Here is a 12,597-nt window from a genome sequence, read left to right on the forward strand (position 1 = left end):
TATTTTTTTTTTAAATAAAACTCTATGTCCTGTGTCTATAGCAATAAAAGCCCAAATGGAAACATAATTGGCTCACAACCTGTCTATTTTTTTTTCCATTTCCTTTTAGGAACTTAATTGGTACACTGAAAAGAATCCACAAGAATGAATATTCTGTGGGCTGCTTTTTTCTTTTTTTTTTTAATTGATTACATTGCCTTATGTGACACAGTTTTATAGGCACTGGGATTCCCCCACCCCTCCCTCAACTCCCCCCCCCCCATGGTGGATTCCTCCACCTTGCTGCATTACCACAGTTCAAATTCAGTTGACATTCTCTCATTGCAAGCATCTACCAAGCATAAACTCCAGCATCTTATTGTCCAGATAAGTTCAACGGTTTCTTGGGGAGACCATCTCTTCTGAAGGTACAGCTGGCAGAGTATCATCTGCGGGCTGCTTTTGTGTTTTGGGAACACTACTGTCAGGACGTTGTGGGAGCCCCATCAGACACTGGGACCCCAGGACACGTTCAGGTGCTCTCTTCGCTCTCCCTGACACGTCCCTATCTCTGTGTGAGTATGCTCAGCGTGTCCCAACACAGGCAGTGTTGACCCTTTTGTCCTTCCTCCCAACTCAGCCCTTGGAAGCAGTCTAGGTAACAGTCCGTTCATTGTTTGCTTGCTGAGGCCTGCACAAATGCAGACCCCTACAACAGGGATCCTTTCCCTGTACCCATAGTCATTCTTTTGTTTCTTCTTTTCCATAAATTGATTTATTTACATTGGAAAGGTAGATCCACAGAGAGGAGAGACAAGAGAAAGATCTCCAAGTGGCTCAATGTCCAGAGCTGAGCCGATCCAAAGCCAGGAGCCAGGAGTTTCTTCCAGGTCTTGCATGTGGGTGCAGGGTCCCAAGTACCCGAGTCATCCTCCACTGCCTTTACAGTGCCTTAGCAGGGAGCTGGATTGGACATGAAGCAGCCAGGACTCAAGTGCTGACATGGGATGTCACAGGCAGTAGCTTAACCTGCGGTGCTGGTTTTGGAGGTGGTTCACGCAGGTGGGGATCTGTCAACTCTGAGACAGTGCCCTCTGCTCTGCATCTCATAGTCACGGGATCAGGTCAGGTTAAATGGATTAGGGAGGAAAATGGATCCCAAAATGGATTAGGGAGGAAAATGGATTAGGGAAAGTGGTAGTCCAGTAAGCAGATGTGGGAGGAGAGGTTTGTTTTCAGATCCCAGTTCTGTTCCTTGGGAGGGGAGCGTTAGGCAGCTGTTCTGTTGAGGCTCTGAGATGTTAGGGCTCTCGCTGCAGCTGCACCAAACATCATGTATCCATAATCAGTAGAGAAACGAGGATCAGGAGGCCAGCGCCATGGCACAGCATGTTAAGCCTTTCCCTGCTCCACCAACATCCTTTATGGGCACCAGTTCAAGTGCCCACTGCTCCACGTCCCTTTCAGTCCCCTGAGAAAGCAGTGAAGCCTGGCCTGACTGCTTGGGTCCCTGTGTCCATGTAGGAGACTAGGAAGAAGCTCCTGGTTTTGGCTTGGCCCGGCTCTGGCCACTGTGACCATTTGGGGAGTGAACCAGTAGATGAAAGATATGTCACTTCTCTTCCTATAAATCTGACTTTCAAATAAAATAATAAATGAATATTTAAAAAAATAGAAACTGGGCCTGGCGGTGTGGCCTAGTGGCTAAGGTCCTCGCCTTGAATGCGCCAGGATCCCATATGGTCGCTGGTTCTAATCCCGGCAGCTCCACTTCCTCTCTATCTCTCCTCCTCTCTGTATATCTGACTTTGTAATAAAAATAAAATAAATCTTTAAAAAAAAAATAGAAACTGGAATTGGGATGGGGGGGTATTGTTGTATATTAAACTGCAAAACATATATAGATAGATAGATATAACCCCCAACGTGTGAACCAGAAGTTTACATGGAACAGAGATCCTCCTGGAGGCTGATGGCAGTAACCAGTGAACTCTGGGGTGAAACTCACACCTTCACAACAAAGTACCGTGGAAGCTTCCAGATTCAGGAGAAAGATTAAGAGAATAGAACTTTAGCCCAAGAATTAGTCACCGTTGACAAAACAGCAAGAGAGGAGCTCAGACGGGGTGTGGGCAGCTGGCCTGTAGTCCTAACATGTCTCCAGGAAAACGGGTTGCAAGGCCGACAGAACCTTTCTTTAGTGGATCCAATTGAGATCTGGTTGGGAGTGACAAAAGCTAACGCAAACCTAGCTTGACTGGGTGGATGACCAACCATCCCCATCTGTCCAGGATGTCCCAGGGTTTTAGCACTGGAAGTCTCACAGCCCAAGAAATCCCACTTCCAGGCAAACAAGAACAGGTGCTGCCTGTACTTGCAGGATGCAAACAGCAATAGCCATCCCGTCCGTGGTGGCTGAACCTCTGAGCGTCCCAACGCTCTTGGAGGAAAGGCCAGTTCAGACTGGAACATGCAGACCATCTCAGCTGAACAGACGTACCTGGGGAAGCAACTTCAGAAGCAGTCCTCAGTGCTCAAGAGAGGCAGAACACCTACCCAATTTAACAAATCTCTAAAAAGTCAGCTGCTAAAACAAACTGGCCAGCAGCCAGGGGTGAAGAGTGAACCCCACAGGGACGGTTTCCCACCTGCCCAGGAGGCAGGCAGTTTGTCACACTCGGTAAATTGCAATCTCAACATTCTACTTCTGTGCACCACCGTGATGCCTGGGCCAGTCTCCTGAGGCAAGCTGGTTGACCAGAGGGTACCTTTCCCTTAGGAAAAAGTGAACCAGACCCATAAAAATGACACACACACACACACACAGACCCAGGAAGGGTCCATAGGGAACTGGTGAAAACGGCAACCAGAGAGCGCTTCCACTTCCAAGAAAAGGCGAAGCTGCTCAAATCCGAGCCAAAATCGCTGCCTGTGAGGTGTGAACCCTGCCAGTCACGCAGTCCCTGGAGCAGAGAAAGGCCCTGGCGAGCAGGGCAGAGGCCAAGGCCTCCTGGAAGGACCGCTGGTGGAGGACAGTCGCACAGGGCTGTAAAGATTTGGACCTAACCTCCAACCAGGTTAAACAAGGACACCCAACTGCCCTGTTGCTAAATTCCAAGGTTTTATGGATGTTCTTCATAAAGTGCTTTAGGTACTTTCTTGCTTCCAAGTTTGAGACATTAAGCCTTCTCCACCACTAATCCAAAGGCATAAAACAACACGACACAAGGTGGAAACACACATTTCCCTTTACTGCATTAGAAAAATCCATTTGAGCCACATGGTGGCCATAGCGCTGTAGTCCCCGCAGCAGGCTCTGTCACCCCCCACCCCCTCATTCACTCACAGACATACAATGCTGGAGGGAGAACGGAGCCATGTGAAACAAACAGAGATGGACACGGAACACTCCACATTCCTCTTCAACTGCTATCTAATGTTGAACACTACATAAACGGACCCAGAAAGACTCCATGAGTCTGAAGAACCCCGGGCCGGTGTCTGGCAAGTATGGCTGGAAGCATTGGCACCTACCAACAGCTCAGTCTCCATGTAAGATGCCAGAGCCCAGCACAGGCACAGCAAAGCACAGAGCAGACCACTGGGGGATCATGCCTTCCCACAGCCACCGTCACATGTACAATCACATCACACCCCAGGGCCTGGCACACCCACTTGAACACCATCCCCTAGACCCAGGAACTTGAGTTGGTTGGTAGCATGAGTGCTCTGAGCTCGCTGGCTAGCTGGCGGGACACGTTGAGGTCAGCGTTCCCAGCCAACACACTGGGTAGGACATGGGGGATGCTATCGCATCCCTCTGGGTGGGTGGTCGGGAAGACCCCTAGGAGATTCCGGGCCAGTGAGCTGGCCTCTGGGGTTCCAGGAGTTGCCAGGCGCTGGGCTCTCCAGCAAGCTTTCCAGGGACTCCATCACACGCACGAAGACAGAGAGGAGTGTGAGCACCATGCCCAGGAGGTAGAGGTTCACCATCTGCTTCATGGCTCCAGGTAGTGCCCCTCCTCTGTCAGTGGGAGGGCCGGGGGCCTGGGGAAAAGATGGACAAGGGTTAACCTACAGCCTTGGGGGAGGAGCGTGCCTGGGCCCGGCCCAACCAACCAACCAACCAACCAACCAGGCGGGGTATGTCCTTCCCCAGCAGACATTGCAAACAGCAAGGCTACAGACACAAGCCTTATGGCTTCAACCAGCACCACAGCACTCCTTAACAAGTCTCCTTACTTAACAACTTTGCTTCTGCAGGGTACAACGGCCAATCGTGTGCTACATGCAGGCAGCCAGGTAACTGTCCTCAAGTGGAGGCTCTGTCCCCTGAAGAGAAGTAGGTGGGAATTAAAAAAAAAGAAAAGAAAATGTACTAAAGAAAATAACCTGTCTACACGTGTCTGTCACATCAGAGTTGACCAGACTTTTCAAGAGGCAGAGTAACTGAGAGGCCCAAACCCATTAAAGTCTATTTCCTGGGCAAAGATACCCTGAGTACTTACAACGTATTAGGCCTCCTGGAAGGTACTAAAGGCCTCAAGCGAAGCCTTGGAGACAGGATCCCCAGACTTCCTAGGGTACTTAGCACACAGCATGAGTCGTGTTGGGATGGGAAAGACGCCACGAGTGTTTAGGAAGCCTTACCCGGCACTGGCCAACACGGGGTGGCCACGTGGATCCCAGCTTGAGCCAGACTGCCTGGTGGGAAACCCGGCTTGGTGCAGGGGCTCAGGGGCAGGGGAGACACTCCGGGCGGCAGGCCCCATACTCTCTCGAGATTGGGAAAGAGGTGGGCGGCGGGAGGTCCGGGGAATCCAGACCTAGGCCGGGGAAGCCCTCGGGACCACTTACCTAAAGAGCTGCGAAAAGACGCTCACCGTCGTAGCAGACCGTGCAGCAGGCGGGAGAAGAGCGGTTCAACAGGCAGCAAGCGAGGCCGCTGCGCGCAACACGGCCCGCGTAGCAAGGACACAAAGGCGCAGTCGGCCATGAGCCACACCTGCGGCCGCCGGGTCCCTCCCCTTATAGCGGCCGCCCGCCCCGAGGCCCGCAGGCGCACGCGCACGCCGAGGCGCACGTCCGCGGCTCGCCCCTCCCCGGCCGGGGCGGGACCGCGGCTCACGTCAGCCATTCCCGCATTCCCGGCCAGGGCAGGTCGGAGGGTTTAGGGTAAGAATCTTGCTTGTCCTTGGGGTGAGCCCCTCACTGCCTGTGGGGCGCGTCACTTTGTGTTCTGTGCGCAGTACCAGATGATGTTTAAGGGCGCTATTAACTTGAACCAAAGAGCTGGGGAGGAGGTCCCATAATCCAGGCTTAGGCCTAGAACATCACCCACTCGCGGAGACGCTGTCTTCGGGACTCTGGGCGGGGGTAGGGCCTTGGGGGAGGCGCGTTCCCGGCGTAGAAGGCGAGGCTCGGACTCCTGCGGGGTGGAGCTGCGGGGGCGGGAGCTCAAGGGGTCGCCCTCAGCTGGGCCAGCTCAGCCGAAAGGGGACGGTCACCTTTCCCCTACTTTGTGTTGTCTGTCGGGAAGGCAGGACGGGGAAGACCCGGGGAAGAAAAAGTGTGGAATCCGACGTGCAGTCTGGCAGGCATTCAACAGCCCCGCCCAGCCTCTTCCTCCAAACCCCTCCTGGTCTTTTTGGTTCTCCTGCTTCGCAGTTTTGTCTGTGCCCTTTGACCCAGAATGCCACTTCTAGGAATTCTAGTAAACTCCCAGGTGGAGAATGGAGATGTGGGGAGCTGATCCTTGTAGCCTGGGGGTATGTGGGGGAGCGGGAACCCAGCACTGGCCTGTGCAGGTCAACTTAGAACTTTAACCAGGGAACGGATGACTTCTCTCAGTAACTCTCTCAAAAATAAATACTAATAGTGAAGAAGGCATTTAGTTAAATAAGTTAGGGTGTGTTGATTACTAGAAAGTTAGTAAAAAAAAAAAAAGTTTTTAGACATAGAAATGATCCCCAATATAGTAAATGAGAAAAGAGAAGTGCACAGCATCTGCGTCATGTGCCACGAAGTACGGTGTGCACAAGGAGGTGCCTCCTCACACCCACTGGGAAAGTGAAAACAAAGCCAGGAAAGAGCAAGTGTTGGGAAGGAATGGACAAGATGGAATCCTTCCGCACTGCAGCTGGGAATGTCAAATGCTGCAGTCGTTTTGCAAAAGACGTTGGCAGTTCCTCCAAAAGTTAAACATAGGCTTACCATATGATCCAACAGCTCCACTCTGTCTTCCCAAGAGAATTGAAAAGTGTTCAGGCAGGCATGTTTGCAAAAATGTTCATAGCAACATTGTTCATGACAGGCGAAAAAATGCAAACAACCTAAATGTCCTTCAGCTTGTAAAAGGGTAAATAAAGTATGATACAGTGGGATGGCATCCATGAAAAATGAAATATGATACAAGCTGTAGGCGACAGCCACATGCAAAGCGAAGGAAACCAGACACAAAAGGCACGTAGGGGGATAGCTCAGAGGGTTTTTTTTTCTCAAAAACAGAGTTCATTTTGATATTCATTTTGTATTCCAAAATTTCATGAAAAAATGGATGTTATATAACTTAAGTTTATGGCCCCGCACCATAACTCAATTGGCTAATCCTCCGTCTTACAAGCTTTTGGTGCCGTTTCATGTCCCAGCTGCTCCACTTCCGTTCCAGCTCTTTGCTTGTATCCTGGGAAAACAGTAGAGGAGAACCCAAAACCTTGGGACTCCACACCCACGTGGGAGACCTGGAAGAGGCTCCTGGCTTCGGATTGGCTCAGCTTAGGGCATTGTTGCCATTTTGGGAGTGAACCACTGGATGGAAGATCTTTCTCAGTCTCATTCTCTGTAATTCTGACATTAACGTAAGTAAATACAATATTTTAAATTAATTTTTATAAATGTCTTTTATTTATTTTTATTTGTCATGATGCAATTCCATAGGCTTAGGGATGTCCTCTCCCACCCTCCCTCTTCCCTCCTACCCCACCACTGATTTCCCCTATATTGTTACAATAATGGAGTCCTTCAGCAACAAGTCCTTATCTTTCTGTTTGAGTGCATTGTGACATTGTAGGTATAGGCAGTGGTAGACAGTCTACATCTAGTGCCAAGAGTTATTTCACAGATACATTGGCAGTCCCTCTGGTTTGGGAATAGACGTGCATACTTTTCCGTCCCGACTCCTCCAAGGGGTGGCAGGAATCCAAGCACTTGGGTCATCTTCCAGTGACTTTCCATGTGCTTAAGCAGGGAGCTGGATTGGAACTAGCGGCTGGCACTCAAACCAGCGCTCTGATATGGGCTACAAACATCTCAAGCACTGGTCAAGCACTGGCTCAATGGCTAAATCCTTACCTTGTATCTGCTGGAATCCCATACGGGTGCAGGCTCATTTCCCCACTGCTCCACTTCCCATCCAGCTCCCTGCTTATGGCCTGGGAAAGCAGTCGAGGACGGCCCAAAGCCTTGGGACCCTGCACCTGTGTGGGAGACTGGAAGAAGCTCCTGGCTCCTGGGTTTAGATCAGCTTAGCTCCAATCATTGTGGCTACTTGGGGAGTGAACCAGTGGAATATTTTGCTCTCTGTCTCTCTTGCTGGAAATCTCCCTTCCCAATAAAAATAAATAAATCTTAATAATAGTAATAATAATTGAGTGTTTTTTTAAAGCACTGGCTTAACCTTTTTACTATAATATCCATTTCTCAAAAATATTTAAGGGTATTGATTCATTTAGGGAAGTAAAAGTAATAAAATGAACTAAAACACGTGATAAATACTTAAGGTGAAGCAGTGAGTGCAGATAAAGTCGAACAGGTCTTTACTGGGGAGGAAAGTAGCTATTGATTGGTATTGTTTCCATCTTTATAGCAAAATCTCCAGGGTAACATTTCCTCCTCCCTCCCTTCCTGAACAATTCAAGCCTTCAAGCCTTGAGAGAGAACCTAGTGAGCCGCGGCGGGGGCCAGGGTGCAAGACCTCCTTTATTCCCTGCTTTGGAGCAGCCTCCCTCTGTAATGGCCAAGGCAGAAGCGGTAGAAGGGGGAGGTGGGCTCCCTCCAGGCCTAACGCCCAGTGTTCGTGTAACACCACAAAGGAAGGAGAAAGAAAGGTCCAGGCTGCTGGAGGGGGCGACTTGAAAGGCAGTGAGGACTGAGAAAATGCTGGTGTCTCTCTGTCTCTCTCTCTCTTTTTAAGATTTTAAAATTTTTATTGGAAAGGTAGGTTTACAGAGAAGGAGAGATGGAGAGAATGATTTTCCACCTGTTACTTCACTCACTAAGTGGCTGCGGTGGCCAGAGCTGAGCCAATCCAAAGCCAGGAACTTTTTCTGGGTCTCCCATGTGGGTGCAGATTCCCAAGGCTTTGGGCCATCCTCCGCTGCTTTCCCAGGCCACAGGCAGATGGATGGATGGGAAATGGAGTAGCCAGAACTGGTTCTCATGTGGGATTACGGTGCGTGAAGGGGAGGTTTGGCCAGGAGAGCTGCTGCTCTGGGGCCGAGTCTCCTTGGTGATGCTTATCATTGACATGAAACAAAAGGCGAGCCTTTACTGAAATGAGGAAATTGGGACTTTGTCATCCCCCACTTCTTTCTGTTAGTAAGCTTTCCCGAGACATTCACGGAGTTCTTTTTTTCTCGTTCGAATATCGTCAGTCTTTCTGTCTGTGGAGTGTGTATCCATGGGACTCACATCAAACACACAGCGAACATAATTTGGGGAAAAACTACAAGATTTGGTGCCTACATCATATGTACTTTATCTTGTCATTACTCTCCAAACAATGTGGTGTGATGAGTGTTAACATTAATATTGTATTGTAAGTTGCAGAAGCCATGCAGAGGTTAGGGATCCTGGGTAACCTAGAGATACCTTAAATACACAGGACAGATGAGTACTTGGTAACGTGTTAAAGTGCTCATGTTGGAGTGCTGGGGTTCAGGTTCTGGCTCATTTCCAGTTCTAGCTTCCTGCCAGTTCTCAGGCTGAGAGACAATAATGACTTAAGAATTTGGGTCTCTGCCATTCACATGGAGCTCCTGTGCCTTAAAGCTATTGAAGGGGTCCGTGCTGTGGCTGAGCCACCATCAGAACTAAGAATTGAGGCCTCTGAGGAACTACATAGTGTCCTAGGGGGTTAAGCCGCCGCCTGCAATGACGACATGCCACATCAGAGTGCCAGTTTGGGTCCTACCTGCTCCGCTTCTGGTCCAGCTCCTTAGTAATGTACCTGGGAAAGCAGCAGATGATGGCTCAAGTGTTTGAGTACCTGTCGCCCACGTGGGAGATTCAGCCAAGGGTCCTGGCTTAAAACCCAGTCCGGCCCTCGAAGTTGTGGCCATTTAGGGAGTGGACCAATAAGTGAAAGATCTCTCTCTCTCTCTCTTTTTCTCTCCCTCTTTTCCCTCTGTGACTCTGAGTTGCAAATAAATACATGAATTAAAAAAAAATTGAGGCATCTGGCCCAGGTGAGGGAGGGGAGAGTCACTGTTCACTGTGGGTGCCCTCTGCCCACCCTTCAGGGTCACTCCACCTCTTACAGGGCACATGTCCTGGCTTTCCACGTGCCCACGGCCCTCCTACTCCCACCTGGCCTCTCAGCACTGCCCTAAACTCTTGACCTATTTTTTCCCATCAACAAATTAACATGTTCAGTTTCCCCCACCTGCTACCTGCTCATTTCGTATCTGTTTTCACAACATTGCTCAAATCACACATTTACCAAATGTGAGTTAATTTAAAGTCTGTCCTTTAATTACAAAAGTAACAGATGCATTGGGGAGACACTCAGTCATCCTCTCACCCAGAAAGGATCACTGTTAACATATGGTTGCACAATGAATACATAAATAGAATTACAGAGCAGCTGGGCTCTTTTAAAAAAAAAAATTAAGAAATATCTTAAATACATAAAAATGATCCATTCATTTATTAAATATGTGTTGAGCAACTACTTTGTACCAGGCACTGTCTGGATTTGGGGACACAGCAATGGACAGTCCAACTTTTTCCTCTTTGGGGCTCCATTCCGGGATGGGGGCTAAGGTAGGCTGGTGGTGATAAGAACCATGAAGAGAAAAACACAGTCTAGAGAGGACACGGACAGGGTCTCAGATATTGCTTGATATGGGATAATCAAGAAGGCCTCCCGAGACAGGGCGTTTGAGCAGGGACCAGATGGAAGTACCCAGAGACACAGTCTGCCACTCAGCAAATATAGGGGCAGTGGGAGCTATGGACGGAAGCACACATCTTCCTGAGCACGCAGGGAGGTAGACGTGGGAGCCCAGGGTCAGGAGGCAGTGGGTCCTCTTAGGGTTCTGGGCTGTTTCGTTTTGTAATGACAACACCTGCTTTCCCCTCACATTCAGATACACACACAGTTCCTTATTCCAGTGCCTGGCACCTCTCCCTCAGACAATGCTGCCACCAGCTGACAAGCTCCATGGCTCTTCCATGAGCAGGGCAGGGAGCATCCTGCTGGCTGTTAGCCAAACAGGAAGGGTGGAAGGGACCTAGGGAGACAGACAAAGAAGGAAAGAGGACAGTTGACCTTTGAGGAGACCCCCCAGTCTCGTCCCTTCTCCCAGTGATTCCTCCCACACACTCCAGGACAAAGGAGAAAGTGGTCCTCCGTAGAATCCCTCCCTCCCTCATCAACAATGGCCCAAGCCCTCCCCCGCACTTACCCCTCGCCTGACAGCTCCATTCAGCCCTGGAAGCTCCTGGTCATCATCCTGATATTCTGCCTATTAAAGTATCATTTGCTGCTATGGTCCAGCCAATGTGGCCATTTGGGGAGTGCAGAGTTAATCAGTGGATGGAAGATCTTCCTCTCTGTCTCTCCTCCTCTCTGTATATCCAGCTTTCCAATAATAATAAAATCTTAAAAAAAAAAAAAAAGATAAAAAGGCGCCGTAAAAGATGATCATTGTCTACTCAGGTTTGCAAAATATGATGCATGTTAACTGGGCAATTTCCACTCAGCACAATAACATTTCTTTAAGATTTTTTTTTTTTTTAAATTGGGAAGTCAGATATACAGAGAGGAGGAGAGACAGAGAGGAAGATCTTCCATCTGATGATTCACTCCCCAAGTGAGCCGCAATGGGCCGGTGCGCGCCGATCTGATGCCGGGAACCAGGAACCTCTTCCGGGTCTCCCACGCGGGTGCAGGGTCCCAAAGCTTTGGGCCATCCTCGACTGCTTTCCCAGGCCACAAGCAGGGAGCTGGATGGGAAGTGGAGCTGCTGGGATTAGAACCGGCGCCCACATGGGATCCCGGGGCGTTCAAGGTGAGGACTTTAGCCGCCGGGCCCGCCTTTTTATCTTTTTTAAAGAGATTTTTTTTTTCTTTTTCTTGGAAAGGCAAATTTACAGAGAGAAGGAGAGATAAAGATTTTCCATCTGCTAGTTCACTCCCCAAGTGGCCACAACAGCCAGAGTTAAGCTGATCTGAAGCCAGGAGCCAAGAGCTTCTTCCAGTCTCCCACATGGGTAAGGGGTCCCAAATTTTTGGGTCGTCCTTGACTGCTTTCCCACGCCACAGGCAGGAAGCTGGATGGTAAATGGAGCAGCCAGGACAAGAACCAGTGTCCATATGGGATCATGACACATGCAAGGTGAAGATGTAGCCAATGAGTGCTAACGCCGGGCCCATACTGTGCCTTTTTGTTTTTTGAGGGACAAAACGCTGAGGACTACCAACACCCAAGCCATGTGCGCCACTTAAATCCCATCACCTTCCATGGCAACCCAGCAAGGCTGAAGACTGCACCCACCCACCCCTCATTGCGCTGTCCCAGATGCCACAACACCTGCTCGGACACCACCACACAGGCTGCACCACGAACACTGCTTCTGCTGCACCTACAGGCAGGCCCTGTCCCAAGCTCCACCCTTCATTCTAGAAAAAGGACAAACCCTTGGGGCTGGCAGCATGGGTCAAAAGGCTGATCTTCCACCTTGTGGAACCAGCATCCCATATTGCCACTGTACTGTTTTAGAGAATGATGACCAAGGAGAGGGACTCTGCTCGTGTCCAGTACGGATGCCTTTTTTCTAATGTTTTTGATGCATGGTTGCTCGTCTGCAGGATTACGTTAAGATTTGAAAACGTATCCTCAGGGCAGGCAGATGGTACAATCAGCTTAGGCTGCCGCTGGGACATCTGCATCCTGCCAAGCAGAGTGCCTGGTCCGAGCTCCATCTCCTCCTCCAGCCTTTCCTTTCTGCTAATGTGCACCCTGGGAGGCAGCAGGTGGTGACTCAGGTCTTGATCCCCACATCCGTTTGGGAGACTCAGACGGAATGCTGGGCTTCAGGCTTCAGCCTGGCCCAGCCCTGGTTTTGTAGGCATTTGGGGGGTTAACCAGGGATGAAAGATTTCTCTCTCTCTCCCTTCCTCTCTCTGTCTCTCACACACACACCCACATACACACATACACACATGCACACACACCACTATTGCTCTTTTAAGTAAGTAAATGAATATGTACATACACATATATGTATAGACATTGTGACACCCTATGTTAAGATACTGCTTAGAACATTCCATCTTGGGTCTGGCACAATAGCCTAGTGGCTAAATCCTTACCTTGTCTTTGCCAGAATCCCACA

At 49.7% G+C, this 12,597-nt stretch overlaps 1 protein-coding gene across 1 annotated transcript; it reads right to left on the reverse strand.

Annotated features, from left to right (window-relative positions):
* Nucleotides 1–3,390: 3,390 nt before the first annotated feature.
* HILPDA (hypoxia inducible lipid droplet associated) lies at nt 3,391–4,967 on the reverse strand. Its single transcript, XM_058655046.1, has 2 exons — nt 4,837–4,967; nt 3,391–4,026 (listed from the first exon to the last, which is right to left on the reverse strand). The coding sequence occupies exon 2, from the start codon at nt 3,979–3,981 to the stop codon at nt 3,787–3,789; it is 195 nt and encodes a 64-aa protein (XP_058511029.1). The 5' UTR covers nt 3,982–4,026; nt 4,837–4,967; the 3' UTR covers nt 3,391–3,786.
* Nucleotides 4,968–12,597: the final 7,630 nt, after the last annotated feature.

This window comes from Ochotona princeps, chromosome 25, assembly GCF_030435755.1.
Source record: "Ochotona princeps isolate mOchPri1 chromosome 25, mOchPri1.hap1, whole genome shotgun sequence".
In the NCBI taxonomy this organism is placed as follows: Eukaryota; Metazoa; Chordata; class Mammalia; order Lagomorpha; family Ochotonidae; genus Ochotona; species Ochotona princeps.

Coding starts and splice junctions, on each gene's coding strand:
- HILPDA (XM_058655046.1), bottom strand. CDS start 3,981: ATGAAGCAGATGGTGAACCTCTACCTCCTGGGCATGGTGCTCACACTC.